The sequence below is a fragment of the Pipra filicauda genome, unplaced genomic scaffold, assembly GCF_003945595.2.
Source record: "Pipra filicauda isolate LSUMZ 115617 unplaced genomic scaffold, ASM394559v2 scaffold143_size2779998_pilon, whole genome shotgun sequence".
Classification (NCBI taxonomy): domain Eukaryota; kingdom Metazoa; phylum Chordata; class Aves; order Passeriformes; family Pipridae; genus Pipra; species Pipra filicauda.
In genome coordinates this window covers 1,132,201-1,152,573 of record NW_024103918.1, presented here as the reverse complement: position 1 = coordinate 1,152,573, position 20,373 = coordinate 1,132,201, and the positions used below count along the sequence as shown (strand labels likewise).

Sequence of the window (20,373 nt, the reverse complement as noted above, 5' to 3'; positions counted from 1 at the left end):
AAAAACAATAATTGCAAACAGAGGAAGCAAACACAAAGGATGTAAACAAGGGAGGTAGCCTGTGTACCTGGAGCTTTCGAGAGGTGGTTTCCTTAGAGGTCTTGAAACCTCCCACTTGAACCATACAAGCTGAAGTTTTCAAAGTGCCACAGTGTTACCAACTACCCTCTGGCCATCACAGCCATATGTGTGCCAGATGACTCCCTAGCCTGAGAAACAGGGAAGCAGGGGAGTCAGCAGACCATCATAGGAGCACAGCTTTCCCATCAACCCAGGATGTGCAAATACCCCCTCACAGTCGGCCCCTCCCAAAGATGAATGGAGCCAGAGAATACGATGCAAATAAACCCTCTTCATCTAAAGCCTGTGCAGAAAGACAGATGTAATAAATGGTGATGCACTGCAGCTTCCTTGGCCCAAAAATATGAACTTCCAAGTTGAGGTCAGATGTAATCAGCTGAGTAGGCAAGGGCTGAGACAATGGCAGCCTGGAGATGCTGCTCCTGTTCAATTACACTGATTGCACACGCACACTCCAAAATAAGAGGAATTGATTTTGATTTTCATCACGGAGAAATACTGAACAGGATCCAAGGGCCTTGTGGCCCCTGGGAAAGTCTGAAGCCATAAACTCCACCACAAACAGCTGGTAAGCAGCTTTGGCTCATGCCAGGAAATGGCCCCAAGGTGACAGACCTGCAGGCAGTGAAGGACAGCATTATCCCTCACTGCCACACATTTCCACATTTCCTTAACTTTCCTCATTAAAGCAGCTCATGTGACACTCCTCATTTCTTTTTCCTCTTCTTTTTTTTATTTTTTTTTTCTTTTTGGAAGGTTTTTCTTCATTTTCTCCCTGTTCTATTAGAGATAAGTTTTTAGGTTAACTTCAAACTGTTGTCTAAATTTTTGCCTGAATAAAATCTGGTTTTTTCTCCCCTCCAGCTACTCACAGACCAAGGCTGATGCAGTAGGAAATCCAGCTCAGCTTATCTGTCTAGAAAGATACTAACTTCAAAATTACTTTTTTTAGCGGGTCTGGTTTGATTTATTCATTTGCTGGGATTGAAAATCCTTAATGTTGATGCTAATTCCTGGAAATTTCTGGGAAATAAATAAAATGCCAATAAGTAAATAATCACCAAAGGCTATGTAGAATCACAATAGGCACTCTGTTCCTGAAAGAAGGTTACATTTTCTTTGGGAAGGGACAGAGAAAGGGAAGAGAAAATGTGAGCAAGATCTTTTGCAAAATTATTGAATCAAACGATGGATCACTTTTCCCAGCAAACAAGCATTGACTCAAAGGGCACCATTTTCCCCAATGCTTTTTGTATGCTAAGTGCCATAGCACCAGACTCTGCCTTAGGAACAAGGTACATCACTTGCTGGAGTTCACACTAAAGCTGCCTCTTCCTGTGACTTCTGCCCAAGGAATTCTTTCTTTCCCTTCTCCTCATCTGACACCAGACACACAAGACAAATACTCAAGTAGTCCATGCCCTGGTACTACAAACAGACTGAAGGTGCAGACAAAACCCGTGTTGGCTGTTTCAGACAGTCCTTTCACCATGCATCCCTCCTACAAGTCACATTAGAGGCTCTCAGGGATTTCTCTCATGCTGATCCTCAAACCTCCATTGGCCACATTGCAGCTTTTCCCTCTCTTCTGGTTGCCCACACAACCACAGTCTGTGTTAATCAGAGGATGGACCATCTTAGGTCAGCTCTTGCTCAGCATCCCCTCTCTCCTAAGGGAGCTACAGGGTCCCCAAGAGACCCAGGGTAAGCAGTGCAGGAGTAGTAGTCTGTGACCTTGAAGACCCTTCAGAATAATCTCCAGCAACTTCACCCTGTGCTTTTTAACCTTTTTTTAAGGCATAAGCACTGCAGATCAGAGACTGTCTTTAAAATTTATAATGAGCATCATATTGAGCACAGCAGTGGGCTATCCCTGGTGCAGGGCCAAGGCACTGCTGCATAGATGTCAAGCTCTCTCCCCTCACACATACCATGCTTGAAAATATAACCAATGTCAGTAAAAATAAAGCATTTACCATCACCACAATTCACATTGTCTGGACCATCCTAATTCAGTTTCTTTTTGCATCTGTATAGTATGATCAGAACAGAGTGAAATCTTTAGCCTAAACAGTAATTGGTTAAAAATGCATATTCCGCAACAGCAAATCATTTCATGACTTCCTCTGTTCCACTCAATTTCTTCTGTGAAGGAAAAGCAGCAAACAATGAAAAAGAATTGTTCTGAACATTGTAAAATGAGCATTTCAATTTTTTAAATCTGACATAATTCTTCGTGGAGAGTTTCCCTTTGATCTTTAGAAAAGCCCACCAATAGAAATACTTTATCAGTCTAAAATAGAATTTCTCTTTCTCTCAGAATTGTAGGTTAGCCAAAAGACCAGTTAATTGCAGAAGTCCGGCTGTATTTGGTACCTTCAACTCCACCTCTATTAATACTTGAAGTACCACACACAAAATCTCTTTTAAAAATTTCTCATGTTTCAGTGGACATAGACTGAAGGCCTGGGGATGAAAACGCAGCCTGGAGCAGTCCCCATCTGATGGAAAAGTGCATCTACCTCAGAATTAGGAAAAGCAACATTTTGAATGTTGTCTTGGTGCTCCTGATCCACCCTCTCCCCCTCTTCAGGGACATGCCTACTAAATCAGATCAGTTTACAAGTCAAAATATGTTGTTTCTGACTGTCACTTCTGACTATCACTGTCTGAAACCAAGTTGTTTTCCCTCCCTTTTATACATTACTCCCAGATATGAAGACTCCAAACTCTGAGTGTAATTGGCAATTCTCTTGACAATGTACAAGGTAAAATAGAAGCAGGTATGTTGCTCGACTGCTCAATTGGATCTGGAACAAAGACAGCAGTTATAATTGCTATCTACCACTTAAATAACCAGACATTGCATGACTCAGTAAATGGAGGCTAAGAGATTATTAGGACCAAGATGCCAGTCACAGGTACATTTCCAGACAATTTTTTTTAATGTCAGAGGTAGCTAATGGTGGAGGCTGAGAAAAATATAGACATAGGTTAAATTGGCCATGCTCTGTCAGCAGGATACAACTACACTCATCCTCTGGGAGATGTATTCAGGTAGGAAACAGTCTTGGGAAAATTATAGGTATCTCTGTGCCAAGTATTTTAGGTGGCTTTAATACCTGGGATCCTGTATCCTTACATTTAGCATTGCAGTAACCTAAGAACAGAGTTTATGAACATTTCCACCTGGATGAAATGCCCAACTGAACAACTTCAGATTTGGAGCATTGCTGCTCCTGACACTGAAGCTTTCCCCCTTCCTCCCGGGGGGAACCAACTCCCATAGGCAATTGGACACAGCACTGGCCTTTCAGGACTTAAGAAATGCAAACACAGTTTTATTTACTTCCTGACTCTTCACTCAAAAGATTTGCAGCTCTGTAAATGAAAAGAAACCACTGCTGTTTAGCAACTTCTTCTGCCCCTCATTCATTCTGTCAGGAAATTGAGGCCACAGTTTGATGTCGCAGTGACACAGCAGGGGTGTTGTGGTGATGTTTGAGAACTTCTGGTTGGTCTCCCCTGGCAGCTGATGCCATTGCCCTTTATCTTGCATCTTGTCTAGCAGGGCGAAGCCTGGCTTGGTGCAAAATGGCTACAGGTGAAAATTTTGGTCAAACTGAGAAAACAAAAAAATTAAAATGGAGCCTTCTTCAGCACTGACATTCAGTGTTTCTGTTCCACAAGAGCCAGCTGAGTTGGAGGTCTCAGTTTTTGTCCTTCGAGCATATTGTAGAAGAGTAGCAGGTGATGCTGCTTTAGCCTTTGTAAAAGAACAAAAGGCTTTTCAGTGTTCACATCATGAACCCTGGGCCATGAGTATATGGTTTAATTTTCTGAAGGAGAGCTCTGGCAAAGCCAATGACTTCTGATCCTGACTCTTTTTTAAAAAAACCACAAACCTCTGGAAAACTGATGGAAGCAATTGGTCTCAGACAGTTTGGTGTGATGATGCTGGAAAGTGCATAGTGATTGCTGAAAAAAAAAAATCTTCAAAATGGAAGTGATGGGATGGAGAAGACATATGCAAAATTTTTAAACCAATTCCACAAAAGTTTTTATTCATAAGCTTAGTATTCATGGATTCTGCAAAATAGAAGGGAATTCTCCAATACCTGCCTCCCCTGACAAACTTCAAGCACTACCAGCAGCAGATTCTGTTTTTGACAAGGTACAACAGTCCCTTTGCACATGAAATAACTATCAGGATATTAGAATAGGAGAGATGTTCATCCCATGGTGCGGGGCCTCAAAATCAATGGTATTTGGGTTTCTAAGTCACTTTGTATGTTTTTGAAATTCTATGCTTCTCTACCGCTCTCAAAATGCAAAAGCACCAGGGTGTCAGTACTTAACAGAACTGTATCATAACATCTTATTCCAGTTTATTCATCTTTAAAATGCCCCTGAGAGTCCTTTCTAATATCCATGTTTGTCTTCTGTGAGTCTAAGGCTTAGTTATCATACCTTTGTCTTTCTCAGACTGGAAATACTGGCAACTAACTCCTCTCCTTTGCATTTTTTAGTCACTTTCCTACTACAACCCCTGTTTCAAGAGAGCTTATCCCCACCTACTCTGTAAGCAGAGTGTTGGTGTAAAGAACACAGCACCAGCTGTACTCTCACTGGACCCAAATTTGAAGGAAGGTTGCCGAAGGAGAAGCCCAGACATTCAGCCTGTGGTAGGAGCTGCTTCTGCAGAAGAGAATGATCCCTTCATAGCACCTCCACAGAGGACACCTAAACATCTGCACTCAGCACCTCCACAACTACCACATCATAAAGCATCCATCCAGACTGGAAGCACTTGTACCCCTGCACACACAATTTCTCTGACACTTCCAGACCCTGCTGCAGCAGCGGGTAGGGAGATGTCCAAGCCTCAGGCCCCATCCCTATTACCACAACACTGCAGCCACAGCCCTGCTGGTGTCCAGGCTGCAGCTTCTACTCCTCTGATATTTCACCACATCACACTCCTTTGACATCAGGGCTGGCACTTCCCACCTTTCCATTCGGGCATCCACATTGAGCAGCTCTGCAGGCTCTCTTGGCTAGACTGCTTCCCTTCTGGGACCCATGGTTTTCAACATGCTGGCTGCAGCCTCTGCCGCTGCAGCGCCAAGGCCACCACACTGCCAAGCTCCAGCACACCCTCACTGCCCTAATGCATCTGCCATCCAAACAAATCTTTTCCAGTTGTCTTGTCCCATCTTTACAATCTCACAGTTACTGTCTCTACATCCTGAGGCACTGCCTTCAGGGAGATGAGCTGGTTTTTCCCAGTCCAGGGAAGTCAAAGTCTCCAGGCACTGGTGGTGTGCTCAGCAAAACCCAGAAAAAGGGCAGCACGTGGCTAATCCAGTAGCAGTGCCAGTAGCAAATGGTACAGAGCAGTGCTATACTGAGCAGTCTGACCATGGAAAGATTTCTTAAATTAGGTCCTAGGATAAAAGAGCTGAGCATGTGATTCCACCTCCTATTTTAAACATCCATATGCCAGATGATAACTGCCTATTAAACTGCAACTGGGAATCAGCACACAAATGTACTTCATCTCGTGCCTTGTCCCAGTTACTTTAAAATAGGTATTGCTGAGTCAGTTGCTTGGATTACAGAAATCAGAGATCTTTAATAGAATTTGACAGCTTTTCAGGTTTGCACAAAGTTCTCTAGAAGCATATCAAAGTGGGAACACTAGTTTTAATCAGGTTCACAGGCGGAAACAAACTTCCTACAAAAATGTACCTGGTGAAATCGTTAACGTTACAGAGGTTATCTTCCCTCCAAACATCCCACAGCAAGGATCCCTCCTTGCAGTGTTGTGCTTCCAGTGTTCCCCTTAAAGTCTACTTTCCTGCTAACACAGATTCCCTTCCCCAAGATGAAGGCCTTTAACCACTGGCCATCAGTGCTCCCATTCAGCAGCAGGGTTATGAAACACCCCAGCTGGTGGAACTCACAGTTGGCCTCTTCCATTGTACTCGTCGCAGCTCATCCTCTGGGAGCAGGTTGGGACCAATGGAGCTGATGTGAGCAGGGAAGGTGTCATCCTCAAAGAGCAGCCCTTGGCTCAGACACAAGGCTCGTAGGTTTTTGAAGTCCTGGTTATTAAACCTCTTCAGGTTCTGGAGGCTTCCTGTTGCTCCTGTGGTTTGCCGGCCCTGCTCCGGCATCAGAGTGGAGCTGGGGGCGAGCATTGTGCCCCTTTCCTGTGAAGGAGAGACATGGGGTGCCATTAGTTTCCTGATCCAAAGCAGTGTATTAGAAGTGTGTGGGAAATCAAACAGCCCCCCTCCTCCTGCCAAGAGGATTGTGGAGCAGCAGCTTTCAAAGCTGAGGGCAGCCGCAGTGAAAAAATCCTTATTAGCTGGAAATGCATGGGGAAAGAGTAGTCATCAAATCCCAACTAGTTTATCTTAAACCAGTGCTGTCACTGCTACAAATTCAATTTTGAGTCTTCCCTGAGGACAGAGAGCAAAGCTGTTAGTGAGCCGCTGTGTGAGCACTGAGGTACATCTGCAGCACAGGGGATGGAACAGTTGCTGCAGATGCAGGGGACAGTGAGTGCGAGCAGAAAGACTGCTCAGAGGTACCCAGGACTCTTCTGGTCATGTATCATGTATCGTGCCAGTGCCCAGGGAATTTTCCGGTTATTTATTTTTTTTCATTTCCACATGTGAGCATTTGATGGTCACTCTCTGTGAGACGTAAAGATGACAGAGACTTTCCTTACCTGGATCTGCTCCAAAGAAGCTTGGGCATATTAGGGGGTGACGTCCTACCAGCCTACACAGGTATTCTATCAGATTCTCTACAACTACGGTGCTGAGATCCAGACCCGGATCCCACCTACACTACACATTCATGTGAGTGTGCACCAGGGTCCGAGGTTCTTGGACTCAGTAGTTCATTCAGAAGCCAGTGTTGAAACAGTCCTGAATTTCAAATTCGTATTTAAACTGGGCAGTCATTGCATGGCATCTATAGGAATTCCAGTCTGGAGCATGGTAGATCCCCTCTTTGTTAATGTGTCTAAAGAAAAGGGGCACTTCACTTAGGAAAAAAGAACATTTAACACATGCAGTGAAACCCTAGGCTGAACAGAGCTGCTAATACACCTCCTGGCACAGCTACATATGGATGTGGGAGCCAAAATCTTCTGTTGAGGACTTTGTCCCCTTTACAGTCATCAAAAAGCAGGACAACTGTCATCAAAAATCTACTTTCGTTCCCAAGGGAGGTAGTGCATCTTCCATGGAGACACTGGACTGCGGCATGGGAGGGCTTTTAGGACACGGGAAGGAGAAGGGCTCAAGAAAGCAGAAAACTTGCACATTTGTAGGGGCCAGTGATACCGGAGCTTAAAAAGAGCAATTTGTTCTGTCCAAGCAGAGTACAGGCTTTCAGGTGTGCTCCCCAGAGCAACGTGGATGTAAAGAGGGGTGTACACATGTGCACCACCTCCTGGGGATCTTTCTTCAGCTGAAAAGTTCTGTTGTGAGTTTCAGGGTACAGAGAAGTAGCAAAAAGGTTGTGCAGCCTGCCTTGCTTCCTGGTTCCTTCATCTCCTTTTGTCACACAAAATTACCTGTTGCTGGATCAAAATATGACTTAGGATACACACCAGTTTTCACCCTTCATTCACACTTGCCCTCACAAAACCAAAATATTAACTGGCCTGAGCTATAATTTCCCTTTCGCCTCTTTCTTTATGAAAAGGGAAGGCTCTGGTGAAGCCCTTTATCAATAGACTTTCAAGGCAAGAAGGATCACCATGATCACTTCCTCTGGCATCTCGCATGATGGATGCCACTGCACTTAATCCAGTGACTCCTGCCCCTAGGTCCTGGCATCCGCATAGGATGCACCTTCTCACAAATTAGCATTGGAAAATCCACCACAACCCTGGGCAAGCCACTCCCACAGTTAATTAACTTCACTGTGCTAACTTGTAGCTTGAAGTCACTTAGTTTCACTTTCAAGCACCGGATGCCACAACTCTTTTTATTTTTTTTTTTCTCCTCCAAATCTTCAGTAGATGAAAGGGCTCTTTTCTACCAAACAAACTTACCTGTAGATCTGAGATGTTCCTGCTGCGGCACAAAGACAGCAGACTGCTCCTGTAAGAGCAGAGCCTCAGATTTGTATTGTTAATTCTTCATGCATGTGAAAAACACAGCTCAGCCACAATGAAGGTGTGATACAGCCCCCCCACTCCCAGCCCTACACGCTTTTTACTTAGTCTCATCACCTTTCTTGCTGCTTCAAGTCACTTAATCTCCTGGCATTGTAACAACAGCCTAAACAAATAAGTAGTTTTGCATCTCATTGTTTTAATTAAAAGCCCTACAAAAACATCGGGTGGAATTCACAAACCACCCTCGGCCAACAAGAAGAGAGAACACTCCCCTTGGGCTTGCAGTTTTTGATACAATGGAAATAAATCTCATGTAATGTACCATAACACGACAAGGGAATGGCTTCTTCTTAAGAAATACTCATTTGAAACTGTGCCCAGGCCCCATGCATGCTAAGATCTATTTCTTGCAACGGTGTTCCAGCAAAACTGATTACTAATTCCAAAACTCAAATTAAAATTAACAGAGCTTGAAGGCTGGGTCTGACACGCATTCCCTCTCTTCTGACAGAGAACAAGAGTTTTTAGCATGTGTGTGTGTGTGTTTAATTACGTTGTTTAACATATCAGGATTAAATTAGCAACCAGACTGAAGAAAATAATACACTTAACTACTCTTCCCTTGCAGGAATAACTTCATCAGCATTGTGTCTGGGGGCACACAAGTACTATAACCATTCATGCCCCTGTGCAGGTAGGCCATGGGGTCAGGCATACTTGGCTAGCACTGTTCTGCCAGCACCAACAAACTCTGAGGGCCACTTCTTTTGGAGCAGCATCCTGAACCCTGGCCCCAGCTCTGCTGCTCAGCTGTCATGGGTCCATCAGCAACAGAAAAGATCTCAACAGCTGTTAAAGCAGAATATTGCCTGCTTGGTTGGGGAGCTTCTTACTGTTGCTGAACCCACGTCAGAAAGACTTTCAAGGGACAGAGTTATAATGGAATGGGTATTGGAGGCATTGCCCTTGGACTGTTCCCTGCCACAAGATGCAATGAGAGGGAGGGATTTCAAACACTCACAAAAGTTTGTTCATACATACTGTCAAACTCTAAAGAAAAAAAAGAGTCTGCCTCTCAACTAAGCAAGGAAATTATTATTCAGAAGGGGTTAAACAAACATTTACTTAGTCCTGGAATCTCCTTCAACATATTTACTTATCTGAAATAGAGAAGGGAATCACACCCAACTTTGTATCTGCTGCTCTTTTTTGGTTCCTCTTCCTTCTGGGCAGAGGGAGAAATTCTTTCCCAGAGAAAAGGACAAAGAAGGAGGGAGAGAAGGTAAGCAGTGGAAAAGCTACAGAGAGAAGGATCAAAAGAGATCAGGTGTGACAGTTGCAAAGGATGAGAAAGAAAGACGAGTCTCTGAGGATAGCAGAGCAAAAAAGATTGGTGACTCCTGCAGCAATTATTGGGGGAACACCAAACAGACCATTTTCTGCATCGAACAGCTTAAAAGGCAGCAGTGAAGGGTTGTGTCTCCCTCCAGCACTCATTCACAAAAGATGTCAAGCCACTACTATAATCAGGTACTCAATGGTGGCAAATGCTACTGACAGCTAATTACACTTTGCATAAAGATTTATGTCAGGGTACAGACATAATTTCCTTCAATAGCTTCTGATATTTTTCACCGTGGAGAAAGTAGAAATAAGCAATTAGAAAATGTGTCTACTTCATAGCCAAACCTTCTCTCCACTGATTTTATCAAAACATTTCCATTATATGTTGGCTTAGCTGAGTGTCTGTACTTCAGAAAGAGCAACTGAATTTTCTCAAACCCTACAAAAAATACCAGAAAAGTCAATAAGCCAGCAGCCTTTCTACCCCTGTTTCCTCTCAAACACTCAACTCCTAAGCTATGTTTCATCTCCCTATAATACTCAATATACGCTACAGTTACACAAGTATTCTTTCCTCTAAGATCCCCTCATTCACATATTTGAAGTATTGTAAAAACTTCAGAAACTCAGTTCCAGAATTATTTTATAATGAAGGAAAGTGTGAGTTTATTAGCTCTCCTTGCATTCAAATTAAAAACAAACAAGAGTGCTGCTTTTCAGTAGCTTCCTGCAGTGCTGGAAAGCACAAGAGGCAGAGCAGGGACCAGAACACGGGCATCCCAAACCCCAGATGGACAACAGCTCCTTGTACATACAATGTGTGAAAGCCTTGAGTACCACAAAAAATCAAAACCAAAGCCAGGCACTCTGGCAACCCTCCAGGAGATTACTTTCCCAGTGGCATCTTACACGACCTTCTGCTCCAAACAGTCTGTGAAGTACTCCCTCTTGGCTATTTATTAAGTCAATTTTCTCCTCGTTTTGCATACATAGCATTGGACAGTTCCAGATACCTTTTTTCTACCTCATTTAACAGCAGCCTACAGTAACTATAGAGTCCTCCTCATCTTAGAATCTCTACTCCCACTTGATCCAATTACTTTTGACAACTTACCATTTTACTATGAGGCTCTTTCTAGGATGGCAAATTCGTCTTTTCTTTCCCTCCAGGTAACATTAAGGACAGGGACTCTCATTTATTCTGTCTCTCCAAGGCAAACCCCTCTCAATGTGTCTGTGGTGCTTTTCCAGCCCTATTACTTATATTACTTATATTTTACCTGCTTCATTTTGTACTAAATAAAACAGCAAAGGGATGTTTTACCTGCAGTGCCTCCGGTGTAACTCTCCAGCCAACACCAACAGAGAAACAGGCAGGCTGGTACTATCCCTGTTCTCCTTTATAGGGCAGCTTTTGCCACGCCTTAAGTAAACATAGCCAAGTTGAAGTCAAGTTCAAGGCCAAAAGCAACCACTCTGGCTTGGGCGTAACAGTTTTATACAGATATCACACAGTATATATATAGATAGATATATACACACACAGACTTCTATTAGTCATGCACAATGAATTGTCTGTCGACCTATGTTTGTTGACAGTTTCCTGTGGCTAATTGGGGCTTCAGTTGCAGTAATTCTTATAAAAGAAATAGGTTTCTTTGTACCTCCCACCCTTTCATATAATCTTTTCCTCCTCCTATCACCAGGAAATGCAGCAATCATCCTGGATCCAGGCACAGCATGGCAGGACTCACTACGTAAGTTATCAGTGGTGCGTGTCATTCTTTCTGCAGCAGTAAAAGCAGCAGGTACTTTTCAGGCCAATGCCTGTTAGCATTTACACTGGGCTCTTACTTAAATTCCACATCAGTTCACTTACTTGGGCAGTTCATTTCCTCCAGGACTGCCTGCGGAAGCAGGGGTTATCCACGTATTTAGAAGGGGACTGGTCTCCATTATCCTAAAGCCCAAAGCCAAAGAATAAAAAAAGTATCTAGCAAAAATATGGGAATATTCATTTTCGGGAAACCGAACTGAGATAGCCTAAAGAGGCCAAAATTCAAGGGAATGTGTGCAGCACATTCTCAGGGACACATTTCCTGGTAGCAATCCTAAGTGTATTCCTATAGTCTGTAAATGTGTGTTTGAGGAAAAGACCCTTGGTGTTCTGGTGGGCAGCAACCTGAACAAGAGACAACCGTGCACCCTTGCAATAAAGCAAATCAACAGCATCCTGGGCTGCACTGGCAGCAGGTCAAGGCAGGGAATCCATCTTCTTTGCACAGTACTTCTGAGATGGTACCTGCAGTCCTGTATCCAGTTTTGGGCTGCCCAGTGTAAGAGGGGCACTGAAAGTGCAGCAAGTTCAGTAGAAACCCACCAGGATGGTCAGGGGGCTGGAGGATATAGTGTGAGAGAGGAGACTAAGAGAGTTTGTCCACTCAGTCGGGAGGGAGACCTAATTGCAGTCTCCCACTATCCAAAAGACAGTTACAGAGAGGGTGAGGCCAGACTCTTCTTGAAGGTGCACAGCAAGATGGGCAGAGCCAACAGGCATGAGGAGCAACAACGAAAAGTTGGAGAGAAAAAAATTCTTTAGAGTGGCCAGGCACAAATGCCCAGAGAGCCTGGAGCACCTCCGCCCTTGGAGACACTCACTTGGACAAGGATATAAGCAACATCACCTAACTCAGAAGTCAACCTGCTTTGAGCTGGAGCGTGACTCAAAGACCCAAGAAACTACCCTCTCTTTTTCAAGCTATCACAGCTTGTTCATCAAAAGAAAAGTCACTCTGCAGGGAAGGTTTGTGAAGTTTATCTTGGGGATTCACAACAAAACTTACCAAAGCATAGTTCTTTACTTACCCAAAGTAATCATACAATCACCTAGGCTCAGGAATTTCCTCAGAACAAGGCTTTCTACTTGGGCTGCAGTCTCTTTGAGTTGAGATGCTAGCAGCTCGCATAGCAGCTGCTCCCTAGGAGCTATGGGAGATGAGAACATAAAAGAGCTCATGAAAAAGACAGTTCAGCTTCTTCATCAATGTTTAGTATAGCTCTGTGGGTCTAAAAGCAGTGTACTGCACCCTGCCTGCTCACATTTTAGGGCTTTCATTTCCTCATGAGATCCCAACATTTAGCAAACTCTAATAGGAAATACATCCATGTAAATTAGAGCAAAACCTGCCCCAGAGAGCAAAACAGGTGCAGTTTTTCTTTAAGAGCTGTTTTCCATAACCACTACATAAATAAAAGCTGATTGCACCAGAAGCAGGGAGCAAAGATTTCCTTCATTGCAGGAAAGGAGCTCTGAGGTGATAAATGCCAGTGCTGCTGGCTCATCTGACAGCACGCGTGCTGTTAATCGCCTCCTCTCTGGGGAAACGGCAGGTATATTCCCCTCCAGGTATGGTGATTCATTGTCTGGAACTGATATCTCTGCTTAAATGGGGGATTAACATGATTTAAGAAATATTCATTGCAAAGTTGATTAGAAAGCACCATCACCAACCTGGCAGGAGATTTCAGTTATTGCAGCATGAACCCATTTTGAGATTGTCAGCTTTTCTGCAGAAGGCTGTATTGATGTGTCCATTTTCACAGTGGCTCCAGAGAAGGAAACCCAGAAGGCTGAGGGATTTATGTGCAGTAATGAGCCTTTGGATTATTTGCTATCCTAAGTATCTGTGGAATCCTGCAAGAAAAAAAAAAAAAAAAAGAGTCATTTCAGTAAGAAGCACAGGGCTGTGAATGGGGAGAGCAGGGGAGTTTTCTGCCAGTGGTACCCTGTGACATTTTGGCAGGTGCAACATTGCCCTGGCTTGAGGTTTGCTTCTGCAGAGTGGGGACATTAATCCACCTTAGAGCAACTGTGCAGTTTGATCCACTCGTGAGCAAAAGATGCTGATGGATCACTGGAAACTCAAAACTACTTCTACACTGTAAGTTACCACCTCAGGGCTGTTAAAAGCACAAATAAAGGAGGGCTCCTATGCTTAGGACCAACAGCTGCAATGCGTTCCTCCCTCTGGTCTAGAGGGTACTGGCACCAAAGGGCAAATATCATGAAGTGCTGTTAATTCCAGGTTTTCTGTGAAGTTAGAATGGCTTGTGGGGTCTCAGCTGGCACCACAGATTATTGGCATCATATATTTTTGGAATTTAAAGAACCTTTATTCCTCTCTGCCCTGGAATAAAAATACACCAAAAAATGCACAACACAGGGGTTCTTTTAAAAGAGATTTTAAGCTAAACATACATATCTTCTCTTTTCCTGGCTTTCCTGAGGGTAGACTCTAGGTCTGCATAACTGTCATGGTTTAACCCCAACTGGCAGCACACAGCCACTCACTCACTCCCCCACCACTGGGATCAGGAAGAGTAAAAGTGAGAAAACTCCTAGGTTGAGATAAAGACACTTTAATAGGTAAAGCAAAAGCTGCGTACACAAGCCAGGCAAAACAAGGAATTAATCCTCTGCTTCCCATGGCCAGGTAGGTGTTCCACCATTTTCAGGGAAATAGGGCTCTATCACACAACATAATTACTGGGAAAAACAGTAACTCCAAATGTCCTTTCCTTCCTCCTTCTTCCATGTTGAGCATGATGCTGTATGGTATCGAATGTCCCTTTGGTCAGTGGGGGCCAGCTGGCCTGGCCGTGTTCCCTCCCAACTCCTTGTGCACCCCCAGCCCACTCTGGTGGGGTGGGGTGAGGAGCAGAAAAGGCCTTGACTCTGTGCAAGCACTGCTCAGCAATGACTAAAACATCTCTATATTATCAACCCTGTCTTCAGCACAAATCCAGCATAGCTCCATACCAGCTACTGTAAAGAAAATGAACTCTACCCCAGCTAAAACCAGCACAGTAGCCAGCAGCATCTCTGAAGCAGGGAATTTTGTATCACCTTTCAAGGGTGTGTGGGGAGGAACTGCATAATTATGCCCAAATACCAGTGGAAGCCTTGGCCTTAAGAAAGGGGACTCTCCTCACTACACCCACAGAGCTTCTGTGCTGAAGTATTAAGACTGTTATTTTTTACAATGTTTCAGACATATGCCTTCATTTCTTACTTCCGCTGCCTTTACCCCTGTGAAGATCACAGTCTTTTTAGTAGAAATACTCCTAATTTAGACCATGGTAAACAAAAGTAACAGGCTGGGAAAATGTCCAGGGTAGTGAACACAACTACATTTTGTGTAAAAGAGGAATCTTCTGTCAGTCATTGTCACATTTGCTGCAATAATTGGGTGTCCCACTGTTTTCTTACTATCTGACTAATGGAAGAATACTATCAATCCATTTCATTTCCTCATTCAGAATTTTGTATATAGGTCAAGTATTACCATTTATTTGCTTCTCTTACACAAGATGCAGGGAAGCTATAAATATATTACTCATAAACAATCTTCTTTTCTCTGTGCTTATGCACTCCTATTTCTGGCAGGACCTGCTCTTCTAAAGCACAACTTTTATGATTGTATAAACTATCAGGCAAATAACAAAGTCCTTCTTCAGCATCTGTTTTTACCCAATCCTCACCCACGAGCTGCCCCTCAGTGCAAATTCACCACGAGCTGCAGCACTTTCGCTGTATTCACATATGAATCATTTTGCTCATAAGTGAAGTACAACTGTTGCCTGAGTGAAATGTGGCAGCTGCTTAACAGTACATAATGAATCCACATAGCTAGGTCCTACTGCCACTTGAGGGAGGGGGGATTTGGTGTGAAAAATAAATCTCTCCAGAGCCCTATTTTCAGAAGAAATATCCACCGACTTCAGAACTATAGTGGGAATTCTTCAAGAATAAAAATAAAAATAAAAAAACAGGCAGCCTGTTACTGACACCCATATTAGCACTAGCATTTCCCAGTGGAATATTTTTCCTTCAGAAAAATGCAATTCTGTCAAACATGAAAGCCACTAACAATGAATTTTCACCATGAGAAAGACACAATACATTTCAATAATGCCATTGGGCTCCGTTCCGATTTTGCAACAGTTGCATTTTTTGCTTATGAAAAACCTGTCACTTCAGGATCCTCTCTGTATTATCCAAAAGATTTAACATTTCAATGTAAAAAAGATTTCAAGTGTTATTGCAATAGCTCACTGCATTTGGTCTGACATTATTTTTTCTAATGTGGTTTCCCAGGAAATTCTGGACTTTGTTTTTCATTTGAATGAGGGACAGAATATGAAAGCATTTTGAATGTACTCAACCTCTACAAAAGTTTGGCCCCACAGCAGATAGCACTGAAACTCTTTGAGAATGAGTCCATCCCATTATCAAGAGTATCATCAAAGCATATTTTAAACAGAGTTGTCATGACATTGTCCTGGCAAGTGACACGGACACCGTTTCATCTGGTCATAGCACTGCTGTTTTGCTTTACCAAACTTTGCTAGCAACTGCTCAGAAAGGTAAGTAAGGAAGGAGCACTTTTACCCCTCTCTCGGTGTCCCCTATCTACCTCTTCATGAACAGTTACTGGGCACCATGAAATGCCAGAGACAGACCTTTGTGGAGGGCACATCGAAATGAAATTCTTGTTTTCACCAGCACATTAGTCCCTGTTTGGCATTTCTGAGTCCAGCCTTGTCAATGCCCTGTGGGTATGAGAAAATTTATTTCACGCTTTTTTGTTTTGTTTTTGTCTTGGTGTGAACAGATTGCAACAGTCTCACATTTGTTTGTTTTCCAGAAACATTCCCGCCATCCTCTGATGAAGAATCCTTGGCCTGCAGATCATTCAGTAGTAAAAACATTTGCAGTCCACAGTCCTCACCTCAGCCTTTGCTGACTAGTGGCACATACTGCACAGTACAGCTTCTTCTTCCTTGACATCTTGCCATTTGTAAGGTGCCAACAAGGGTACACTGCTGGTATTCCAGTCAGACAGGCAACTTGCTGTCCACCTTTCGTCCTTGCTCCCACAAGACATCCAACACCTAGAGAGACGAAGGGCTGCAACCTGAGGCAAGCCAGATAGCTGCTCTGGTACTCCATGTTCTTCAGCATATACTCAAAACCTGAAAATGGAGTTACTATCCAAATCAGGCCAAGGGCAGAAGAGGGATTTGAAGCTAATTATGGCAAACCCTAAAGATGTCACAGTGGAATTAAGACCATGAGGTGGCTGGAAGTCACAGACATAACTTCTAGACTTGTCCTCTGAGAAGTGCTTGTGTAGCTTCTCCACCACGCAGTAAGGGTGCTGATAGTGTTGGTCATTGTTCGAATATATTGGTTCCATGAAAAGCAAATAATGGGATAGAAGGAGAAATTATTGAATTAATTTCTCAGACTAACAATCCCATCATCAAATTCCTGGAAATTTAAAAGACTTAAAAAAAACAGCCATCAGATACTTTGGGTAACTCTGGGTTCATCTTCCCTTGATCCAACACAAGTGACCTCATCTGAAGCAATAATACCCAAAAATACATACCTGCAATGTACATAGCAGTTTAGAAAGAAAGACTATCTTGAAAGAGGATGGTGAGCATGCCTAAAGGCAGAAACCTGATGGTAAAAAATAATGTTCCTCTCAGTTACCATGCTAGGCAAGAGAGGTACAGGTCTTTCTGCCTTCAGGACGAGACAGCAGGCAGCTCTCCTTCCAGTCCCAGGGAACATGGGTGTAAGGCTCTCAGGATCATGCTGTGCTTCCCTGGAATACACAGGGTGCCTAAAACAGGTGTTCATAGCATTTGGATAAATGCCCCACTGCAGCCTGGAGTTACCATCCAGTGCGCTCGATAACCAACACTCCACACTTCCTCTCACCTATGCTGAGACCACACTCACTCCCATTCCACAGTGTCTCCTGCTCAACTAAGATGAACCACAGCACAGGATGGAATGTGGCTTCTGACATTGCCCTGCATTAAGCTGCTGCTAGAGCCTTCTCTGAAAAAAAGCAGCCCACACTTTGTACCCCACTCACTAGAGACCCATTTGGTCTCTCTCTAAGTATTATTTTGGCCAAGAGAAGAGTCATCTCACAGGTTTTGTAACAGCATCAGCATTTGCCAACATCACAGGGTTGGAGAGTTAAAAAAAAACCAACAACCTAAAACGTTACCAGCCTGAGTTTCCTCATCCTGGTGAGAAAAATGCAAGCCCTAATACCAGATACATTACAGCTTGCTGATCTGGCTGACAGCAAGTAAAAAGCAAAACACTGCCCATAAAGAAGGCAGCTCAGCTTAATATTGAGGCTACACCTATTCAGCTCAAACCAAAGGAGTATATGACCTTATTTGAAAGGCATAGGAAGGGTGGCAAAATCCATAGAGAAAAGCTCCAAACAGAAGTGAGCTCCTCAGGTAATAGAGACAGTCTTGCAGCTGATGCCTGCAGTCAAGAGAGGAGGAAAGGAGCATCAAGATGATTTTGTACAGAAAGAGTTTAGGAATTTACCTGGATGAACTTTTAATACCTGTACTGTATTTGTTCCTTCACAGTGTGGCTCTGATGGGTGCTTTAGTGCCTAGGGCACATGAAAGACACACTGAAAGGGAAGCAAGAACCAAGTGGTGAAGGTCTAGAGAACAAATGGAGAATTTAAGGCACAGAGCCCAGTGGTGCCCTCCCTGGATGTCATCCTGAGCAGCACAGCATCAGGACTCAGCATAGGTTCAAACAGACAAATGCCTGATGGAGAAAACTGTCGTCCCCAAATTCTGCTTCCCAAGAACTGTGAAGGGCCAGCTGTGACCTGCATGGACAAGTAGACCAGCACATGTCACGGCAGCACCCTTGAAAAGAAAGAGTTTATGTGTTCTGCTCTCATTTTCCACCTTGTTGCCACACGCCTGTGTTACGCAGGCACACTGGCTGGCACGTCGTTTCTTAGGCTGACCCTTTACTGTAACCTCTTCCCCCACACTGTGTTGGCAGCAGGCTCCTATTACGTGCATGAGCAGCTTCAGAGCAGCTCCAGCCCTGAGCTCTTTTTTCAGAATGAAAGGCTCCTCCCAGAGCTGCACAGCATGCTTTGATAACACAGGTCTGCTCTCTTGCCTCTGCTCTATCAGTACATGGAAAAATGAGTATTGGTACTATATCTGAGCTATTAATTAAATACCTTAAATAGCTAGATAAGGCACTTGGTTAGAGCTCAGTGCCACGTAGTGAGAGCGAGATGCCAGTACAGAGAACAGCATATGGTCCCTAGTGAATGTTTCTGTCACTTTTCACTGACATTTCAACTAATGTTCTTCCCTGATTATTTATATTCTACAATGCATTAAGGAAGCACATCAGATATTGCCTTTAACTTTTACAGCCAAACTGCACTATATTTCTAAACACTTTCTTCTTTTTGGGGGAGGAGGGAGGGAAGAAGTAAACACTATAAAACTTCTATAGTCAAGCACAGGAGGCTATGGGTAACAGTCATGAACCAGGATAGAAACAGGGCCAAAATACAGAACAAAACTGTAAATAGAAGGGCAAAGTCTCAGGTACTTTACAGAGGACGACTTCTGTGAACATTATTCCATCCAGTCAAAAAGTGTAAAATGCAAGGTAATGCCTGGCAAGGAAGAGGAACTCTAGGAGTGGACAAGGCTCAGCAAGACTGGCTGCAGGGTGAGACAGCCTTGGAAACGGTTGCTTCCCACTGAGGTGAGAAAAACTGGTACAATACCAGACTGGGAAGCACCCAGGAGAGTCTGAAAATAAACTGGAAAACAGTGTGATACTGCCTCCATTCCTGGTGCATTAGTTTTAACATTTTTGAAACAGAGCATGTTAATTTTAAATCTGGTGAGCTTATTAGAAAATCATAGACCAAATCACTAATCTCACTATACCAGAATTAATATAGGAGAGGGTTTAAGACTGTGCAAGAGCTGGATGAGAAGCTCTCACATCCCACTCAGCCCTGATGAGAAAGATTTCATCCCTCTCCCAGACATCTGATTTCTTCCAGCTACTCTGATGCTGGTGAGCCATGCAGAGATGAAGAAAGGGAGTGAGAATAGAGCAGAGCTCAGTGAATCAGCTCTCCTGACTCACTAATGGAAAAGAAAAGGCAACACGAATCTAGCAACTCCCAAGAACAAATCAGGAATTTTGACTGCCACGGTGAACCATCAAAAGTTTGCTCTCCGAAGCAAGAAGATGAGGCACCTTGAACTTGAAAACAAAGTGCCGGGGCCTCTATGCACTGTCATTTATTTTTTTTTTCACTAATATGAGGTAAGACTTCAAGGCATTACTGAATGAAGTCCCTTGTTTACTGCATCCAGGAGAAAACTTTGTATAAGCAAGTGGGTGATGTGCTGAAATGAAGACTAAGCTTTTTCTCTCCTGCAGTCTGAATTTCAATTACTGTGCTTGTTGCAGCGTACTGAGACCAGGCCTCAGTAGCCATTAGCTGGAGAATCACACTGTAATGTGTTTGACCCAATATATGCCCTAGTGAGTGACAGAGAATGGTATTGAGGAAGAAATACTGCAGGCTGTGATGGATCAGATTCCTAGGACAAAGAATTACCTTCCTCTTCTCCACTCCCTTTATATCCTCCTGCCACAGCACTGGGGATGGTCCTATTAACTATGGGCTACAGAGAGCATTGCAGCATCGTAGGAGGAAATCACAAAGATGGGTTTCATACTAAATAACTGGGCTGTCAGAGAGAGAGAGGGAGAGGGAAAAGAGATCACTGCATTGCTGGGAGACAAAATACCCCTGTTTCTTTAGGGCCACAGATTTATTACGTGTGTACAGTGCCTCATATGGTAAGACTTTGATCCCTGACTGGATCTTCGAAGACCTCTGTAATCCAAA

The 20,373-nt window shown here is 43.6% G+C and overlaps 1 protein-coding gene across 1 annotated transcript in view; it reads right to left on the bottom strand.

Annotated features, from left to right (window-relative positions):
* Window positions 1-13,251, bottom strand: part of CAPN13 (calpain 13) — a 53,108-nt gene extending 39,857 nt beyond the window's left edge. Inside the window, exons 1-2 of the mRNA XM_027712948.2 lie at window positions 13,080-13,251; window positions 6,048-6,296 (exon numbers count right to left, since the gene is read on the bottom strand). Coding sequence (XP_027568749.1) covers window positions 6,048-6,296; window positions 13,080-13,163 — 333 coding nt within the window. The 5' untranslated portion in view covers window positions 13,164-13,251. The remainder of the gene's footprint in view (window positions 1-6,047; window positions 6,297-13,079) is intronic.
* Between the last annotated feature and the right edge of the window lie 7,122 nt (window positions 13,252-20,373).